Consider the following 22,086-nt stretch of genomic DNA (forward strand, 5'->3'; position numbering starts at 1 on the left):
ATCAGTAAACATCAAGAAAACTAAATTTATGAGGATATCACAAACTCAAAATAATGATAAAAGCCTGACAATTAAAGGTAAAACTTTAGAACAAGTTGAAGACTACTACAACTATCTTGGCACAATAATTAATCACACAAACGATTACTCCAAAGAAATCAAAGTTCGAATAGAGAAGGCAAGAACCAACTTAATAAAATAAGAAAGGTAGTTTGTGCAAGAGAACTGAAATAATTAAGACTTGAGAGTTAGGCTGGCAAGGTGTTATATTTTCTCGACTCTGCTTTACGGGATAGAAGCATGGTCAATTAACGCGTCGACTACTAAAAAGTTGGAAGCATTTGAACTGTGGGTAAAGGTACCTGAAGATAGCATGGACCGAGCTTGTAACAAACAACGAAGTCATGAGAAGAGTCAACAAAAGAATGGAAATATTCGAAACCATATATGTATACAAAAAGAAAAATATACAAAGAAATTTGTTTAAAAGTAGTAAAAGATAAAAATATTCATTTTTTAGAAAAAATAAGTACATTTGCGTGTCCTTAGAAAGGTTTTAAAGTACATTAGGACAATATTTAAAAATAAGTACTGTCCTACTTAAATAAGTACATATGGTCACCGTACCTATAACTAACTTTTAGTTAACATTGAAAGGCTTGTCTAGTAAGGAGTATTTGATTTTTTATTAGCCTCAATTTTGATAATAATAACTTTTTTGCAAAAACTTTATAGTTTTTGAGTTATTTATGAAAAATCGGTTAAAACATACATTTTTCTCACGAAAAATTAAAATCTTTGATCTTTAATAACTCAAAAAGTTTTGATTTATTTTAATAAATTTATATAACAAATTTTGCTTACAATTTGTCCCTCTATCGAATTGTGGGGTTATTTTTAATAAAATAATTTTCACCCCCGAGGAGGGGTGACATCCACCCCCAGGGTAAAAGCGCAAGTTGGCATCATGTCACCTTTGTTCCTTGTGATATTCTCTAACCACTCACCAATTTTCATGCAAATCGATGGAGGTTCAACGAAATCGGAGGTAATAGCTCATATCCACCTTCAATGACTGCACTAAGTGTGCAGTTTGCACTCTTTGACCTACTTTTTCAACAGGGAATCTATCATTATAATGCTTTAACATTCCGTCAGATTCTTTTACAAGTGACTGTTTAGCCAGATGCCAAGTCTTCTGAATTTTCTTTTGAAGTTTTGTCAATTGCAGTGCCATCTTCGTCTCCCTCATTTTTTTTAACGCCAATAGTGGCATTGTCTGCCTCATTGACAGCAATTATCGCACACGCATTATGTTCGATTGGACTGTTAGTATTACCTGTATCTTCAATATTCGTTAACTGGAATCCTCGGTTGAACTGTTGAGTTCCATATCACCAGGGTGCTTTGCTCCATCATCAGCGTCATCAGAATGATCTGCTATTGTCGCTTCCAAATCTTCTTCTGATTTCGGATAAAGTAACAGGAGGTAAGGATGTTTTTAATCCTACTTTAGCCTTATGTATTGTATTTAATACATTAAATAGTGTATTACACAGTCGCCGTATTTAACTTGGGTATGTCACAGTGACTAATAAACCTCCCTACACTCCGCAAGCTTCTACGCACTTAACGATATTGCAATTTATCACATTTACCGTTCTAATCCGGGATTTATTAATAATTACCGGTCGATGCGATTAATTCTGGCATATTTATTACTTTTACCTAGCTATTCGGTTTGTATTAATAGTAACCGGTAATTATTAATAATTTCCAATTAATCATACTTACCGTAACATACCTACACATAGCTAACATGTCAAAGAAAAAAGGTGATATTGTGCCGGCGTGTGCTTTTAGTTCAATTTTACGCAAAAAATATGGACTTTTTCAGTAAGTTGATATTTACCGAGTTATTCACGATCGAAATTGATGATATAATATAGGAAATATATAAAAATGCATGTTTTTAAGTGTATTTTCGAAAATAACTCTTAAACAGTGCATTTTTACGAAAAAGTCATTAGAAACAAAAAGAAACATTTTAAAATAACGAATCGAGTGGTATTTTTTTAATTATAGAAATGTTTTTTGAAGATATTAATGGGGCTTTTAAAATGAGCTAAGGTAAACGTGATTAAGAATTTAGTTATAATAGATATAGATATAAATATTGAAGAAAGAAGATTAAACTTTTTTAAAAAACAAAAATAAAGCTTTTTTAAACACTTTAATAAAGTTATAATGAGTATTCCCCGAAAAGTGCTTCGTTTTTTGGTTATTTCACGTTGAAATATTCTATTTGGAATTTAACGAATAAGAACCTATTTTTCTTCATTATCTACTTCTACTGGATCTATACATCTACAGATTTCATGCATGCACCTTTTTTTTCATTTTTTTATAAGCTGTATTTTTGCTAAGAATATTTTTTCGATAAATACTGATTGAGTCATTGGCGAAAACTCGTCTAAAAATGTGTTTTATTTTTGTTGAAAATGAACATATTCACTGCCGCATATAACTCAAAAAGTATTGACTTAGTAGTAGGGGAGACAAGGGTGCTAAATTTGCAGTTACTTAACACGTTAACGGACAGTTCGTCAAATATATAAGCAAGTGTTGTGACACTATATGTATTTTGCAAAGTAGAATAGGGAAAAATGCAACGTCTATAGACGTTGTGTCACATTACATCAATTTAAATTAGATGTCTATGGACGTTCTGTCCGTCAACGTGTTAACCGTTATGGGGACCTATTGGGTTAAGAAGATTAGGTCCTAAAATCAAAAAGTTAATTTTTCCACTTTAGTGGGGACTTTCCATTTTTTTATCTAATTTTTCATTTCCAACAATCGTTTTTCCGATTATAGCGCCATCTGTCCATAATTCGAAAAAATGTCTCGAATAAAAGTTACTTATTTTTACGTTAAGGAATCCAAATCTGCAATAAAAAATGGGGGTAGTCTAGGCGCCAGAGGGGTCACCGTGTCCTTTTCAATTCTGATGGACAAACTCAACGGTTTCTTATGGATTTTTGGCTGCTGATTACGAATTTCGAGGGTGGATTTCGATCCGAGTGGTCAAAAAATTGGTATAAACAATTTAATTGTTTATAAATTGTTCATAAGGCTCTGGCTCATAAACTAAAAGAGATAGAAAAGAATGTTTCAAATAAAATTTGTTCGTTAATAAAAAACGAAGAAAAAAACGTTCACTAAACTAAAATCCAACAATTATAACTCAAGATATTGCAAAATTAGTGCACAATGCAAATTGCAAAATAAGTATTTTTCGAAGCTTTATCGATCATAACTCGGCTTCTACGAATGAAAATGAGCCTTAGAAGGTCTCATTTTAAAGCTTCGTTAATAGGCTCCCAAACAAAGTTTGTTAAATTACTTTATCTTCATTTTTTTAAGTTATACCCGTTTGAAGTTATAATTTTCTTTAAAAAATTGTACATTAATTTGTTTATAAGGGTTTCCAGTAAATTTGAGCTATAAACATTTATACTTTAATTAACAATAATGATAGAAGAACTTAAAAGGAATAATTTGAGCTTAAGAAAATGTTCGTAAGTTTAGTTTTGGTCAAGATATCGATATTTTAATGGCGCGCTATGAGGCGCAACTTCGGCTCACAGTCAAGTATTTTTCGACGCTTTATCGATCATAACTCGACTTCTACGCATGCAAATGAGCCAATATGTCATATCCATATAAAAATGGATCGAGTTATTTTGCAGCATCATCATTGCATATAAAACGAGCATTTATGTTGTGGCGGCATACACACAATTGACGTGCCTTGATGATACTTCAAAAGAACTAGATCCACTTCATATGGATATTATTCACTATCTACTGGATATCTATATGATATATCTATATTATATAGATAATTAGACTGTGAAGCCTCAGAAAGTTTTAGTTTTACTGCTTACAAGGACAGACTTAGTACCACCATGTAACTGTAAAAATTGCTCTAAGAACTAATGCAGATGTAAAAAAGCTGAGATTCCCTGTATATCTCGATTCAGATGCATGAAACAAAAAGTTTGTAAAAATAGTATTAATAAATAATATCAACTTACTTTTTAGTTATATTTCTGAAATATTAGTTTTTTTCTCATTTAGTACAAAAATAGAAGACAAAGTAAATATAATGAAAGGAGATACAGAAAGGGTACATTATAATATACAGTATGATGATTTAATTATAAGAATTATATGATACAATTTTATTAGGATCTTCAAAAAAGAAAAATGAAGATAACGTATATATACATAGAAATTATGATTTGCATCGGGAAGTTAGCGCGTGAGCCGATATTGCGCCTCAGAGCGCGCTATTAAAATATCGATGTCTTGGCCAAAAATAAACTTACAAGTATAAATGTTTATAGCTTAAATTTGCTTGAAACCCTTATAAACAAATTAATGTACAATTTTTTTAAGAAAATTATTACTTCAAATGGGTAAAACTTTAAAGCAACTGAAGATCAAGTAACTTAGCTAAAATGAGACCTTCTAAGGCTCATTTGCATGCGTAGAAGCCGAGTTACGATCGATAAAGCTTCGAAAAATAATTATTTTGCAATTTGCATTGTGCACTAATTTTACAATATCTTGAGTTCTAATTGTTGGATTTAAGTTTAGTAAACGTTTTTTCTTCGTTTTTTATTACGAACAAATTTTATTTGAAACATTATTTTTTATCTCTTTTAGTTTATGAGCCAGAGCCTTATAAACAATTAAATTGTTTATAACAATTTTTTGACCACTCGAATCGAAATCCACCCTCGAAATTCGTAATCAGCAGCCAAAAATCCATAAGAAACCGTGGAGTTTGTCCATCAGAATTGAAAAGGACACGGTGATCTCTATTTATCGCCTAGACTAATGGGGGCGATCGCCCCCTCCCCTCTCAAACCAAGTTATATATTAAAGATTATAAAAACATTCATTTATTTTTCATAGAAATTTAGCCAATCGGCCCCCCTCTTGACGATGCTGTATCCTGCTGGATACGCCACTGGTTTCGCTGAATTTCTTTCTATTTATCGAGGAATTTTGCTTTATGTTTTCTTCGTTCTTCGATAAGTTCAATAGTTTCTAATGTCATTCAAGGTTTTGTTTTCTTTTTTCCAAGTGGTTTGTGGGTTCCTTTTCCAACTGACACAAGGGCATGTTGAATTTTTCACAATTTTTAGTCAATAGTTAAACTTTCCGCATTATCTTTTTTGACTTTCCTTAAGTTCTCGTGTACGTAAGGCTCCCCTACCTTTAGTGAAAATACTCTATAGATATAGAACAAAAGTTGTTTAGAATTATTCAGTTTATCCACTTCCGGACTTACTTCAAACGTATGTTTTTTCACCCCCGTGAAGGGGTGGTACTGACCCCCAGGGCAAAAGCACACTTCGGCACAATATCACTTTTTTTCTTTGACATGTTAGCTTTCATGCCAAATTTCACGTCAATCCAAGCGTTTCTTTAAAATTAATATTTTACCGTGAGTGAACGGACTATATTTTCTTTTATAGGATTTATCCTGTGCCGATCATGTTGCGGATACTCTACAAACAATGCATCAACTACGACATTTAGACATTAGTTTTTTTAACGACAAAATCGACAACAATGTAAATCACCTAGACATCTTACCAAAACTAGAAGATCCAAACGTCTTACCAGAACTGATGCTATTGGATATATCCGGGTGGAAACATTTCATTTGCAGACAGTTTTTACTAAAATTTATCGAGACGCATCCGAAACTGCAAGTAATAGGTATTGTTCTTTGTTCTATTACATTCGATCCTGTTTTCTCCGACATGGGCGATATAGAGTATCCCAAAAATTTGATCATCGCAGGTTTGGGAAACGAGGAACAGATTAAAGTGACGTTAACTAAATACAAAGACAAGTAAGTAGAATTATTAATATAACAATCTATCTATCTTCGAGCCTTAATGTATCCATCTTTGGACATAGGCGTCCCCTTCTCTTTTCCACTGGTTTCTATCCACCGCTTTGGTCAGCCATCTGGATCCGGCATGCTTTTTGAGGTCGTCGCTCCATTTTATCTGAGGCACAACAACAGACTGTACAACTTAATACAGCGCCTTGGCATATTTATGCATTTTTGGATGCATTTTATGCATTTTAAAATGCAACTATGCATTTCCACCCAATTTTCTATAGTAGACTTTTTTCTTGACGTCATTCTGAACATAATGCAAATAGCTCAAGTTTTTAGGTGCTGAAATTAAAATCTATTTATCGGTCTATACAAGGTGAGGCAGATAAACGGCCTATTATAAATATCTCGAGAACTAAGGGCAACAGAATCAGGAAAATTGGAATGAAGGGGTCTTGAAGAGTGGTCTATTTAATGAAAATATTTTTATCTATTTGCTACTTCCGGTTATACCGGAAGTTGCTTATTACTTCGTTTTTTTTTTTAATGAGACACCCTGTATATTTTTACACTTTTGGATTCTCCTCGACGTCATCTTTCTTAAAACATGAGGTTTTGTAGTGTTATACAGGGTAGTTTAAAAGATAATTACGTTTTTCTTTTTTTTCGTAGCAACATTCACTCCCTGTAGAATTGTAGTAGTTTGACATCAAAAACTCTATTTATGTTCAAATGATTTTTAATATAGTCTATTATTGTTAAAAATTATTAGTATAGCTAAATGTTGAATTTTAGTATACAGGGTTGGTCGAAACTCGGAATGAGTATTTTCTGAGTTTTCTTAAATGGAACACCCTGTATTTTAGTATTGTAATGAAATGACATTTTATGGTACTTTTTTATTTTTTAAGCATTCCGTTTACGTAACTGCTTTAATTTGTGAGTTATTGGTGACAAGCCAAACATTAATTGCAACAAAAAATACGTGACATTTTATTAGGTTGGCTGTGAAAACATTCAACCACAAATAATTTTTCGAAAATAAATACATATTAATCTAGACTGATCTTTATAGTATAGAATAGTATACTAAAATTCAACATTTAGCTATACTAATAATTTTTAGCAATAGTAGACTATATTAAAAATCATTTGAATATAAATATTGTTTTTAATATCAAACTACTACAATTTTGCAGAGTATGAAAGTTGCTACGAAATTAATAAAAAAAAAACGTTATTATCTTTTAAACTACCCTGTATAACACACAAAACCTCGTATTTTAAGAAAGAAGACATCGAGAAGAATCCAAAAAATGTAAAAATATATAGGGTGTCCCATTTAAAAAAACGAAGTTATAAGCAACTTCTGGTATAACCGGAAGTGGCAAATAGATGAAAATATTTTCATTAAACAGATCACTTTTCAAAACCCCTTCATTTAAAGTTTAATGATTCTGTTGCCTTTAATTCTCGAGATATTTCTAATAGGCCGTTTATCTGTCTCACCCTATATACACACACCCAAACTTATATGGAATCACCAAGTATTTCAAAGTAATATTTATTTCTTTTGAAAAAACTTGTTATTGTTGCGAAGATTAAAGGTTTTTATTGAAAATAAACAAATATATAAGACAATCGGATAGTACAGCCCAGTACGGTATAGATTATTTGCTTGGGTTGCAAGTTGAACGAAAATAAATAAACTAACTTTTGTGCCCAAAAACGAAAATATGCCTCATGTGGAGTTATACGACTTACAACGAGGAAAGATTATTGGTCTTGTGGAGAAAGTAATGTTCTCAGATGGACATAGCTGCAGAGCTAGGCGTAATACAGGGCGTTCTGTCCAAAACATATGCTAGGTAACAGGAACTAGAAAAGCTCAAAAATAAAGCAAGGGAAAGTCGCCAAAAGTAATAACGGCTATCCACGATCGTTTAATTGTCCAATCAGCTGGAAGACACCCAACCATTTCTCACCTGCAGCTCCAAAGGCAGCTTTTGGAAGCTACAAGTGTAACTGTTTCAGTTGAAACGATAAGAAGAAGAGTTCGTACCAAGAAGTATACAGCAGGAGACAGTTATGGGTTCCCTAGTTATCCAGGCAGCACAAGATTGATCGCCTAAATTGGTGTCTTCACCACCAAAACTGGAACATTGGGAATTGACAAAATGTGCTATTTTCAAAAAGTCAGGATTTAATGTAATCAGATGGAAAATCAGATGACCCACGAAATCGTGTACTTAGAGGTCAAGGAAGACAAGCAAGAACGAAAACTGTCAGATCTGTTCACAAATATACAAGGGGAAGTGTAATGTTCTGGAGAGGAATTGTGATCCGTAAAAAACTCCTTTAATTTTCATCCAATCAACTTTAACTGCTCACAGGTATGTTGATAACCTGTAGTCAGGCTCTGGAGAGGTGCAACAGGAGAAAATTTAATGTTATTGCATGATAATGGACCTCTACATACCATTAGAGTGACTACAGACATCATTGAAGCAGAAGGTATCCCTTGTTTGGAGTGGCCTGCTTGCTCACCCGAGCTTAATCCTATAGAATATTTGTGGGATATGCTTAAAAGAAAAATTAGAGCTCGCCGGGATAATCCACAAAACACCGCACGGCTAGTACAAGCTGCTTTTAAAGGATGGAGCAACCTACCACAACAAAATGTTGATAATTTGATTAGGAGCGTGCCCACGCAAACTGAAACTTGCATAAGAACTAGAGGTGATAGCACTGACTACCACAAAATACAAAAAAAATAAATAAAAACAAGTGAAACATTATTCGTTTTACATTGAAATTTTGTATGCTATTGACTTTAAAACAACTACTTTCAATTTGTTTGTTAAATACTTTATTGTTTTATTTAATTGTTATGTATTTGTTATTAAATTGCTTTAAAATAAATATTGTTTGACTTCGTGTGTTCGTTTTTTTAAATTCGCACGGAATAGTAAGAAATATCAGATGATTCCATATAAGTTTGGGTGTGTGTATCTATATATATATATATATATATATATATATATATATATATATATATATATATATATATATATATATATATATCTTCCGTATTGATATTAATTATTTTCTATAACCGGTGACTTCCACGAAGCCAGACCGGACATGTTCAACCTGGTGTTACCGGTCATAGAATTTATCTACCGTATTCGTCTTCAGAGACCCCAAAAAACCCCCGAGTAACAAAATCTGGCCCTTAATATACCACTTTTGGCATATTTATGCACTTTTGGATGCATTTTATGCACTTTAAAATGCAACTATGCATTTCTACCCAATTTTCTATAGTAGACTTTTTCTTGACGTCATCCTGAACTTAATGCAAAAAGTTTTAAGTTTTTAGGTGCTGTATTTAAAAATCTGTAAAATCTTAAAAATCTATAAAAAAAATTTGTGCTGAATGCCCTGGTCTGTATATCTACATATCTTCTGTATTATCTACATATCTACATAGACAAGGTGAAAACGGCGGGTTCGTTGGAAAAAATATTCCCATGATATTTTTTTGCATAATCACATTCGTGAGACACCCCAGAATAAGGTTCAAGAAGTCGCCCACTTGAAAAGTGGTCAGAATTTTTTTTAACAATTTTTTTTAATCAAATTGCAAAGATCAATATTGTCGGCCCGGACAAATTTTTTTTAGGTTTTTTGGACCACTATGGACAAAAAAGGTCTCTTATAATTTTTCCCTAAAGTTGGTCGTTTTCGAGTTACAAGCAATTTAAAATTGAAAAAAAAAACGAAAAATGACGATTTTCAAGGCTTAATAACTCGGTTAAAAGTTATTATTATGAAAGTCAGAAAGTCACTAATCAAAGTTTAAAGCCCCCTACAAGATCCTGAAGAAAGTTTTGTCATTATTTTATTACTACGCTGTTATTTTTAAATAATAATAATGAGTGCCATGCACTCAATGGTGCATAAATTCCGGCAGTCAATGGTGCATCTTACTCGCACTCACATTTACAGCCGCGTCAATACAATCTTACCGCTCATTGTTAATAATTAAAAATAACAGCTTAGTAATAAATTAATGATACAAATTTCTTCAGGATCATGTAGGGGGACTTTAAACTTTGATTTAGTCACTTTCTGACTTTCATAATAATTATTATTAATCGAGTTATTAAGTCTAAAAAATGGCCATATTCGCGTTTTTGAAATTTTAAATTGCTTATAACTCAAAAACGATCAACTTTAGAGAAAAATTACAACAGAACTTTTTTGTCCAGAATGGCCCAAAAACCTAAAAAAAAATTGTTAAAAAAAATTTGGACCACTTTTCGCGTGGGCGACTTCTTGGACCTTATTCTGGGTTGCCTCACGAATGTAATTACGCAAAAAAATCTCATGGGAATATTTTTTCCAACGAATCCGTCGTTTTCGCATTGTCTATAAAGAATATTTATATTTTAGGCCAACATATGTCCAAAAAGCAATCTACCATCTTTTCCAACTAACCGGTGACTTCCACGAAGCGAGACCGGACATGTTCAATCTGGTGTTACCGGTCATGGAATTGCACACCACCGTATTCGGCGTCCAATTGGCCGCTACCGCATGTTTATACAACTTGACTCGAGGGGAATTCTCGAAGAACATCCACCCGAGATCCTTACGCAAAGGCGTCAATTTGACGCTTTTGGCCATGGAATGCTTCCCCAAGGAATTTCAGTTGCAGAAGAATTCGCTGCTGACGTTGTGCAGCGATTGGATATTGCAGGAAGTTAATTTCGATAAGTTCCGGTGTGCCAAGTTGGTGTTGGATGCTTTGTGTCATTTCGACGATGCTAACATGGACAGGATGGCTGTGGCGATATGCAGTATTCTCGCTGCTAGGGTAAGCATTTGACAACTACACTTGAGTCCACGATGCTTTACCCGTGCTTCATTAATACATGGCGAGATAAAACCCACCAACATGAAGTAAAAACCACTCTATGTAATAGGTATATTGATTAAAAATTTTAAAAATCCCAATGGATTGAATATTTGGAATATCTGGGATATCTCAATGGAAAATCAATTATATTCAATGGATTGAATATAATTGATTTTATTTAATCCATTGGGATTTTTAAAATTTTTAATAAATACAGGGTAGCTAGAAAGTATGGAAACACGGTAATTTCTCAGAAACCGCTGTACTGATTTTTATAGATTTTGGTGGGTAAGGGTCTCCTAATGCGACCGATATTATAGTGGTAATTGCATTGTTGTCACATCTTCCGTTTTTCTGGAAATCTAATGAACTTTCTAATTTCAAATGGAACACCCTGTACATTTTTTGCGTTTTAAAGTCCTTAAAAAATCCTGATTATGTTTCATGTTATATCCCCTATACCTAAATGCCATAATTACGGAATTATTATTACACTTATTAAAAAAAATTTAAACACATTAAAAATCACATTTTTTCGGCCAGTGTAGAAATTATTTTAGGTTCTTTAGATTTTAGATCATTCATTGGGAACAGAAAAGATCTTTTGTAATTTTCCTCAAAAGTTAATGGTTTCCGAATTATAAACAATTTAAAAATGAAAAAAATCAAAAAATTGACAATTATCAAGGTTCAAAAACACACAAAAAAATAATTTTTGAAATTACAAAGTACCTAAATTTAAGCTCAAACCATCTTCTATCACCGCCCTATAAGAATTTTTGGCATATTTTATTCTAAAACATTGTTTTTTTTAATTGTTAATAAAGCGCATATGAGAGGACGGGCTGCATTAACAACTAAAAACCAATGTTTTAAAATTACATAAGACCAAATTACTTATCGGTACCCGATAAAACAAGGTTTGATCTTGAATTTAGACACTTTGTGGTTTAAAAAATAGTATTTTTTACTTGTGTTTTTGAACCTTAAAAATCGTCATTTTTCGATTTTTTTCAGGTTTAAATTGTTTATAACCCGGAAAGATTAATTGAGGAAAATTACAAAAGACCTTTTTTGTTTCCAATGATCCAAAGAACCTAAAATAAAGTATATCCGGGCCGAAAAAATTGATTTTTATAATTTGATTAAATATATTTTTTAAATAAATGTGGCAGTAAGTCCGAAATTATGGCATTTAGGTATAGGCAATATAACATAAAAAATAATCAGTATCTTGTAAGAACTACAAAACGCAAAAAATATACAGGGTGTTCCATTTAAAATAAGAAAGTTCGTTAGATTTCCAGAAAAACGGAAGGTGTGACAACAATGTAATTACCACTAAAATATCGGTCGCATTAGGAGACCCTTACCCACCAAAATCTATAAAAATCGTTCTAGCGGTTTCCGAGAAATGACTGTGTTTCCATACTTTCTCGCCACCCTGTATACCTATTACATATAAGTGGTTTTTACTTCATGTTAGAGTTTTTTAACTATACGGTATACAGCCAACCTAGGGAACTACCCCTTTTTAGATAAAACACACACTTTTTATCTAGCATCATTATCTTCCACGCATGAAACTAAAGACAAACCAGCTACCGCCTGTTATTAAGTAAAAACACATGTTATTTTTATGAACGCTCTAAACTCAGTACATCGAAAAGAGATAGGTACAAAGAAAGACGGTTGGAGATATTTTCAGGATTTTAAGTCAGTCTCGTACGATCATTCATATCGAGTACACGTATAATTACAGGTGCTTAAATAGTGATTAAAACAAGTTTTTTGTGACAATTAATAATAAACTAATTTCATACCGGGCTAAATTAATAAAAAAACCCAGTGTTGTGAAGTGTTTATTGTTTTTGTTTTGTGTTTTTATGGTGGGAGTTTACAATAATGGGTGAAAACTCTCCCCCTGATAAAGGGGGAATCCAAAACATGGACCAGGAGGAAGAACGCGAAAAGACCAAAAATCCAGAAAAAGAAATCAAGCTGTTCAATCTACAAAAAGGGTATCTCTATACAGATAAGGTATATGTATTCATTGAGAAAATAAATGCGGAGCAGATTGGAAAAATTCACCCTATGCAGGTAGGTCACCTTTTTCATAAAAAATTAAGAATTAAAAACATTCTTAGCATTGACCGAGTAGGAAAAAATAGGGTAAGAGTACAACTTAAAAGCCCCAAAGATGCAAATTATCTAGTTAAGAATGAGAATTTAAAAGAGGAACAACTAAAAGCATACATTCCAAATAACCTGCTACAAAGAAAAGCAATTATAAGAAACGTAGATACTGCTTTCAGTGAGGAATATCTTTTCGAAAATATAATATCCAGTATATCAGTAACACAAGTCACTCGACTCAAAAGGAAAGTTGATATAAACGGAGAAAAAGCATATGTACCTAGACAAATGGTATTACTTACTTTTGAAGGCAACATTTTACCTAGATATGTATATATAAACAGCGTGGCCTGTTACGTAGAACCGTATGTGCATAGAGTTGTCCAATGTTTCCTGTGCTTGCATCATGGACACATTTTTCGTAATTGCAACAGTACAAAAACGAGATGTATTAACTGCTCACAAGAGAAAAACGATGATCATAACTGTATAGACCCGCAAGACAGTTATTGTATACACTGTAAAAACTTTGAGCACAAATCCATATCCAAACAGTGTCCAAAATTTAAAGAACAATACGAAATTAAAAGACACATGGCAGAAAACAATTTAACTTTTTTGGAAGCAAAGGACAGTCTTAAAAGATCTTATACATCTGCTGTTACTACAACGAATAGGTTTGAAGCATTAGGTACGATAAATAATGAAAGTTTTCCACCCCTTCCAAGGCAAAACAATGTCAGACATAATATTTCCAAACCATCCACATCCAGTATCCAACAACAAACACAAAAAGTAATACCAAGTCAACCTGAAACTTCTTCTCAATATAAAAAGAGGAAAGCCCAATCTCCTTTAGCTGAAGAAATGTTCCCTTTTCAGTTTGGACCAAAAAACCCTCTGCCACCAAATGTTTTACACAGTTCCGATTCTGATCCTAACACAGATGAATTTATTAATATGTTTTTCAATTTTTTAAAAAGTGTACTCAAAGAGTTTGATTCTTTTAACGATTTAGAAAGATTAGATAGAGCATACATATATGATAAAATTATTAAATATAACAAATTTAAATAATGGCTAATAAAATAAAAAATAAGATAAAGATTTTACAATGGAATGCGCAATCGGCTGTAGCTAATAAATTGAGTTTAGTTAAATGTTTAAATGAAAATATCATTGATATTGCCTTAATTTCAGAGACATGGTTTAAGCTAAATAAACAATATAATTTCAAAGGCTATAAAATTATACGTAAAGATCGCCATGATGGTTATGCTGGTGTGGCAATTCTTGTCAGAAATGTATTTCGTTTTGAAGAAATTTCAATTACAAAAAATTTTAATAACAATATTTTGATGTGTGGAATACAGATATTGGACAACAGTGAAATAACACTAACATGTTTCTCGATATATTGCCCACCAGATATACGAACAACAGTTGCAGACTGGGAGGCAATTCTTAACTGTACCAAGTCTAATAGCATTTTTGGAGGAGATTTCAATGCGCATCATCAAACATGGGGATCTTACAAAAATAACGGCAAATAGACCGGTCTAGTTAAACTCAAAAATAGGGAGTGAGGCTACAATAATTACCATCAAGCTGAAAATTGGCAGGATTGTTCAAAATACCATCATAAATGAAATTTAAAAAGTCCTCATAAATCCGACCCGTGCTAAAAAATTTACGCGGGGTCAAAGGTCACCAAATAGGGTTTCTGCGATTTTCAGCGAAACGGTAAGTTTTATCGTAAAATTAGCTCTAACAAAAAATGTAGGTTAGATAATTATCTATAAAAAATATTTTAATAGTTTTTTTCCTAAGAGCCACTGTTTTTGAGATACAACGATTCAAAGAGTTTTAAAGACTTCTAATCGTCATAATACTCGTATTTATGTATTAGTACACCAGGTATATACATCACTGAAGCTGTAATACAAGTAAGCATAATATTCTATCGGTCAACTTAACTTATATTACACATAATAATATAATATTATAGATATGATAATGTTTCTACTAGGCAGCTTGCGGTCTACCGAGGGATGCAATGTATAAGCTATATTATATTACAGCGCCAACAAAAAAATCTTTACAAAGTTAATGTAACGCGAAAATAATATGAATTATTTGAATTTTACGGCTTAATCCCAACAAAAATAGTAAATTGATATGTACGGCGTCATTTTGGTCCCAAAGTTACTGTCGTATTTGATGGCTATAATGATTTTACGAGAAATATTAAAGCTGCAGAATAACGTCGTAGAACTTCAGCAACATCTTCATCTTCTAATATTTTATTTGATCAATCTATGACAGTATCTACCACTCAACAGAAATTTCTTGCAAATACTCACAACAAATCTCGGTTCATTTCAATGCTGAAAGATAAGTTTATTGCTGAAAATATATCGGTAAAACAAGCTAATAATGATGCTGACATAATGATAATTGAAACAGCCATAGAGCAATTCAATTTAACAAATACAACTATTGTTGTAGGTGAAGATATAGACTTGCTCGTATTACTCACTGGTAGAACTCCAATCGAAAAAACTATCTTTTTTTTTTAAACCTGGAAAAGCTCAACACCAATCGGAAATATATTCATCGAAAAGTTTATCTACTTTTGCAAAATGTCAAAATCATATACAATATTTACACGCAATAACTGGCTGTGATACAATATCTGCATTTTTCAGGAGGGGTAAAACGACTGTTTTTAAAATGTTTGAAAAACAAGATTTACTTGAATGTGCTGAAGTTTGAAGTGCTGAAGATCAATAATTGATTATGGTTGTACACTTTATGGAACGGCCAATAAAACCAATCTACGTAAGCTGGACATTATACAAAACAAAGCACTTAGAATATGTCTGGGAGCAATGAAATCTACACCAGTTGAACCATTAAGAGCTGAAGCAATCGAACCTCCATTAGAACTGAGAAGATCATTTTTAGCTGAAAAAATGATTATTAAATCACTAAAGAAAAATTCACCATTCATTAGTAGCATATACAAGTTAAACGAATACGACTTAACTAAGCCTTTTTGGATACATAAGAACTCTCCTCCTATTTGTGAAGCATTAAGAAACGTGACCCTACAACCACAAACAAAGGTAGAGATCGATTACTTTGTTCACTTTGTTGTATGTGATGTGAATATACCCCATTACTCTGAATTAGCATCATCTAATAACATAGTTATTAATCAAATTTTAGACCAACATCCAAACTATGTCACAATATACACTGATGGATCAAAAAACACTGACGGCACAGGTTGTGCCTTCGTAATACCTAAACGTATACAAAAACACTATAAGCTACATAAAAATACATCTATCTACACAGCCGAGGCAATAGCAATTCTAAAAGCACTAGAATATGTACAACAGGAAGAGGAACAGAATGCCATTATCTTCTCCGATTCACTTTCAGTTCTTAAAATTCTAAAATCCAACTCAAACACAACAAATGATATTATCTTTAACATTCAAACAATTATTAAAAAATTACAAGATCAAAATAAATTTATAAAATTCTTCTGGGTTAAAGCACACCTAGGAATAACAAACAATGAAATTGCAGATAAAATTGCCAAAGAAAGCATAGAAATGGGGGAACAGATAAATTGCCAATTAACTACGGACGAACAAATAAACATATCAAAACATAAAATGATGAGAAAATGGTCCTACTTGTGGCAAGAATACACCTTTACAAATCCAACACGTTACACCAGAATAGAAACCAAATTGAGGAAAAAACCTTGGTACAATAAGTTCGATTACAATCGCAAAAGCATAACCACTATTAGTAGAATGAAGTTTGGTCATGCATGTTATCCAGCACACTTACATAAAATCAAAATACTTGAGAGTGATCTTTGTGAAGTTTGTAATAAAATCGGTGATCTGGACCACATCTTTTTTGATTGCCAAAAATATAGGGCTCAATCCAATGAGCTGTTCAGAAAACTTCTACAATTGAACATTGAAAGCCTACATAACATAATGTATCTTCTTGCTTTAAACAGAAAAGAAATTTACGATTGTCTGTTATATTTCGTCAGAATAACAAAAATACAAATTTAATAATACCTTTTGCTGCTACCTTATGTCTTTCCTTAATGTATATATACCTTATCTATCCGAGGCCTACCTTTGATCGTTTATAAAATGCCCTGATCGGCCCCTGGGCGAGAAGAGTGTAATCCTTGTGTCAAATCCTTGCACTCTCTTTTACAAAATTTGGATCTGGCTATGTGGGTTTTACCTTAAAGCCAAAAAAAAAAGGATTTTAAGTACAATTTGGGACGTTTCTGGTTTGTTCACTTTTGTGGCTGACAGTCTGTTGAATTTTTTGCTGTTTTTATATCGAATTTTTGCATTTTGAAGTTTTTTATATTACAGAAACAGTTATTTTCACAACTAATTTTATATTGGAGTTTGAAATTTTATGGTAAGTGTATTTTATTTTTACCATTAATTTTGACAACATACAAAGCTAACCTCATTCACACAGTTAAGGAATGGTTGTTTAAGTTTCCGCCAAAGTTAATAAAATGACAAGAAAATAATTTAGTATATTTTTGTTATAAATTGTTAATTAATCACTAATGATATTAAATAATTGATTAAGCTACTTCAAATGTAGCTGTAATTCTGCTCCAAAATTTTAAAGCAAAACTTACATTTGACATTTTATTTATTTGATAACGTCAAATTTTACAATTTTATTTATTTGATAACGTCAAATTTTACAATATAACCCGTGATCGGAACAGTGGCCACTTTCTCTCATTTGCTGTTGCGTGGAGTAAGTTTCCGACTTATTTCGTATGCTTTAAATGTTTAGATGATGAAGCACGGGTAAAGAACCCTGGACTTAACTGTATATTAAATACTGTTAGTCCCCAGTAAACCTTCCTTTTTTGAAAATGGTTACAAAAGTCTTAAAAATAGTTTTAACTGCTTCGTTTGAGCGAGTCTACCACTTTCTAAAAATTTTCAGAGTGCAGGTTGGACGCGTTTCCGCACGCACAACACCTAAACCTGTAGCTCTAGCGCGGTTATGTTTTGTTATTGTAAAACTATAATTTTTAATTTTCTTCAAAACATTATACTTTAAAATAAAATAAATTATTTTTGTCGAACAAAAAAGAGGGAGCCATCGTCTTGTCCGACAACCCCAAGATGTTATTCTAGCGCGGTACAGTTTTGTCATTACAAAACTCTTAATTTTCAATTGTAAGTACTTACTTTACTTTAAATTAATTACAAAAGATTGTCTATCTCTTGTCCGACAAATTTACAGCCTCGTTTCTTTAGTCCGACAACGTAAATATGTCAATTACGGAAGGTTATGTTTCGCGATTCGGGTTTTTAGTACATTCTTTCAAGGTTTTTGCTGTAAATTTTAAAGAACCGCTTGGATTGACGTGAAATTTGGTACACGCATAGCTAACATGTCAAAGAAAAAAAGTGATATGGTGCCGATGTGTGACTGTCACCCCATCTCGGGGGTAAAAAATATATGTCCAAGATAAGTCCCCAAATGGATAAACTGACTAATTTTAAGCAACTTTTGTTCTATAGAGTTTTTCACCAAATCAATACTTTTCGAGTTATTTGCAAGTGAATATGTTCATTTTTCAACAAAATAACCACGTTTTTAGACGGTTTTTCGCAAATAACTCAAAACGTAAGCATTTTGTCGAAAAAAATACTCTTATATATATTTTGTCTCTATACCTAGCAAAAGCAGAGTTATAGCTAATGAAAAATAGAGCTAATGAAAAATTCCAAATAGAATAATTTAATGTGAAATATCCAAATAATGAAGCATTCTTGGGGAAAACACATTACAACTTTTTTAAAGTGTTTAAAAAAAAGTTTAGTTCTGTTTGTATAACAAAATATCTAGCATCAAATGTAAGCAAGTTACGCTCAAAATAAAGTTGGTCCCTTTTGTTTTGGCAAAAAAAAGTCAGGAAGATCCCCCCCAATTAGCAACTTAAATGAAATTAATCGTTACCGCTTCACAAGGTTACTTATGTTGTGTTTATATGATCTGTGAGTTTCATCGATTCAAAGTGCTTATTTTGAAAAAATTTGGTTTTAAAGTAACATTTTGAAAAATTTTAATTTTGAAAAAAATGCTTTTTTGTCAAAATAACTTAAAAATTGTTAGGGGTACCAAAAATCTTAAACAATAAAAAAAGTCGGCTTTACTTTTCGGAATATTTTGTATTTTTTGTTTTTCTGTAAGACAAAAATTGGTTAAGATTTATTTTGAGCTTTATTTTGAGCGTAACTTGTTTACTTTTGATGCTAAAAAATTTAAAAAAATAAAAATAAGAATTTTTCAAACACTTTAAAAAAGTTAAATTGAGTTTTCCCCAAAAAAGTGCTTCGTTTTTTGGTTATGGCACGTTAAAATATTCGATTTGGAATTTGACGAATATGAACCTATTTTTCATTAGCTATAACTCTGCTTCTACTAGGTATAGTGACCTAATATATACACCATGTTTTTCACTTTTTTACGTGCTATATTTTTAATAAGAATTTTTTTCGACTAAATACTTACTTTTTGAGTTATTTGCGAAAAACCGTCTGAAAACGTGGTTATTTTGTAGAAAAATTAACATATTCACTCGCAAATAACTCGAAAAGTATTAACTTGGTAAAAAAACTTTATAGAACAAAAGTTGCTTAATTAGAATTAGTCATTTTATCCATTTCCGGACTTATTTGGAACATATATTTTTCACCCCCAAAAGGGGGTGAAACTCACCCCTAGGGCAAAATCACACATTGGTACAATATCACTTTTTTTCTTTGACTTGAGCTATGTGTATGCCAAATTTCATGTCAATCCAAGCGGTTGTTTAAAATTTAGAGGTTTTGTAATATTTTACCTTTAAAGAACGTACTTTTTTTGAGATCGCTGAACACGAATATTGCAATAAGGATGCTGTACGAGGTACCTGGTGTCTTTTATCGTCGTTTTTGGGAATACATATTATGAAAATTCGTAACAAAAGGGTACCCCCCGTTAAGATAGGCAAAATGCCCTCACTCTCAGAATTCAATTTTGTAAAATTTTTTACGTTCTGTGCAATTAAAAAATGAGATAACGCGGATTTTTAGCTCGCCACCCCCCTTACCCCTCCCCCCACAGCCAAAAACGTAGATGTTTAGATTTAATTTTTTTTAGTTGGGTTGCAATTGATTTAAAAATTTCAAAAAATTCACACGTGTAGCTGAGGCTTTTACAAAATATGTCTATTTTTTATGGACCCTTAGGTCGTGTGTACATAACCTCAAATTTTTTTTTAACTTTTTTAAAACCTATAACTTTTTTTTGGAGGGGGCTGCAGGTCAAATTTTTTTTGCATTTTGTGTATTTTATTAAAAGCTCTCTCCCTGATTTTTTTCAGATTTTTCCGTCAGGTGCGCCATCTTGAAAAATCCGGAAAACTGTTTTTTAGGGGGGTTTTAGGGATTTTCTCCATTTTATAGACTGCAACATAGATCAACTCAAGGTTTTGTTAATAGATTATGTATAATTTGAAATAACTGAGTATATTAGGATATTCAAAAATTGGGATTGGGACTCACCGCAATTTTAGCCCAGTTCCCCTATTCCCCCTCCCCCACAGCCAAAAATGTCAATTTTTCGATTTTATTTTTTTTTAAGTTGGTTTGCAATTAAATTATAAATGTTGTTCTGAAGCTATTTCTTTGTGGCATTTTTGTAATTAACTATTCTAAATGGGAAATTAGTCACAATTTAACTAAAAAATGATTTTATTTTCCATCTGTAATGCGATAGAGAGAATTCGATAATCTGTGACGCACTGAAAAAATGGTTTGGGACGATCTATATAAATAAGTTAGATTGAATTAAATTATTTTTTTACCAAGCAATATTTTTGTTTTATTAATATTTTGTATTTTGACAACGACGTCCGTGGTGGACGTCGAAACGTTAATAAAATCATTTTTTAGTTAAATTGTGGCTTATTTTGCATTTAGAATAGTAATTATTAAATTATAAATTACAAGAAATTCACACGCACAGCTGAGGCTTTTACAGAACATCTATTTTTATGGACCCGAAGGTTGAGTGTACATATTATAACCTCATTTTTTTTTTTAATAGGTACGTATAACTTTTTTTGGCGATGGCTGCTAATTTTTTTTGTGTTTTGTGTATTTTACAAACCATCTACGTTTGGCTCATAATGCAAATAGTCCACGCTGTATGCTTGTCCCGTTAGGTAAATTATTACGATTAATTTTTTTGCACAAACTTGCTCAAAAACAGGTCCTTATAACAAATCCACAAGGTGCCAGGCAGTACCGCGGTCGGAAAATTGTTTAAACATTTTTTTAAACGAATTCAAAAAATCAATTTTTTCACTTCGGACAAATTTGTTTTAGATTCTCTGGCCCAAGCTGAGCAAAAAAGGTATCTTGTGATTTTTCTATAAAATTGACTATTGTCGAGTTACATGCAATTTCAAATTTGAAAAACGCGAAAATGGCTATTTTCAAGACTTAATAACTGAAATAACTCGATTAAAAATTATTATTATTATGAAAGTCATAAAGTGACCAACTCAAAGTTTAAAGCCCCCCCCCCCTCCTGCAATAGCCTAAAGAAATTTTTGTCATTATTTTATTACTAACTATTATTTTTAATAATTAAAAATGAGCGCTAAGCATGTATTGAAGCGGCCGTCCGCGAGAGAGAGATGTACAAATGTACATGTACAATATTCATTGGACGTTTTAAAAAAATATCAATTGGAAGTCAAAAATACGTTTTAAAAAAATAAAAAAGGAATTTTGAGGTTATATGTATTGTACACTCGACCTACACGGGTCTATAAAAAATAGATATATTTTGTAGAAGCCTCATAAAAATTTTAAATTAATTGCAACTTTAAACAAAAAAAAAATAGAAAAATTGACGTTTTTGTGGGGGCAGGGGGAGGGGGTGGTGGGCTAAAAATGCGATTAGTCTTATTTTTTAATCACATATAACGTAAAAAAATGAAAAAAAAATATTCAGG

The 22,086-nt window shown here is 32.1% G+C and overlaps 1 protein-coding gene across 3 annotated transcripts in view; it reads left to right on the forward strand.

Moving 5' to 3' along the window:
* Window positions 1–22,086, forward strand: part of LOC114328259 (protein zyg-11 homolog B) — a 62,600-nt gene that overhangs the window by 21,635 nt on the left and 18,879 nt on the right. For all 3 annotated transcript variants that reach the window (XM_050646002.1, XM_050646003.1, XM_028277059.2), the window contains exons 4-5: window positions 5,553–5,935; window positions 10,388–10,811. In XM_050646002.1, the coding sequence (XP_050501959.1) occupies window positions 5,553–5,935; window positions 10,388–10,811 (807 nt within the window). The remainder of the gene's footprint in view (window positions 1–5,552; window positions 5,936–10,387; window positions 10,812–22,086) is intronic.

Source organism: Diabrotica virgifera, chromosome 3 (genome assembly GCF_917563875.1).
Source record: "Diabrotica virgifera virgifera chromosome 3, PGI_DIABVI_V3a".
Classification (NCBI taxonomy): domain Eukaryota; kingdom Metazoa; phylum Arthropoda; class Insecta; order Coleoptera; family Chrysomelidae; genus Diabrotica; species Diabrotica virgifera.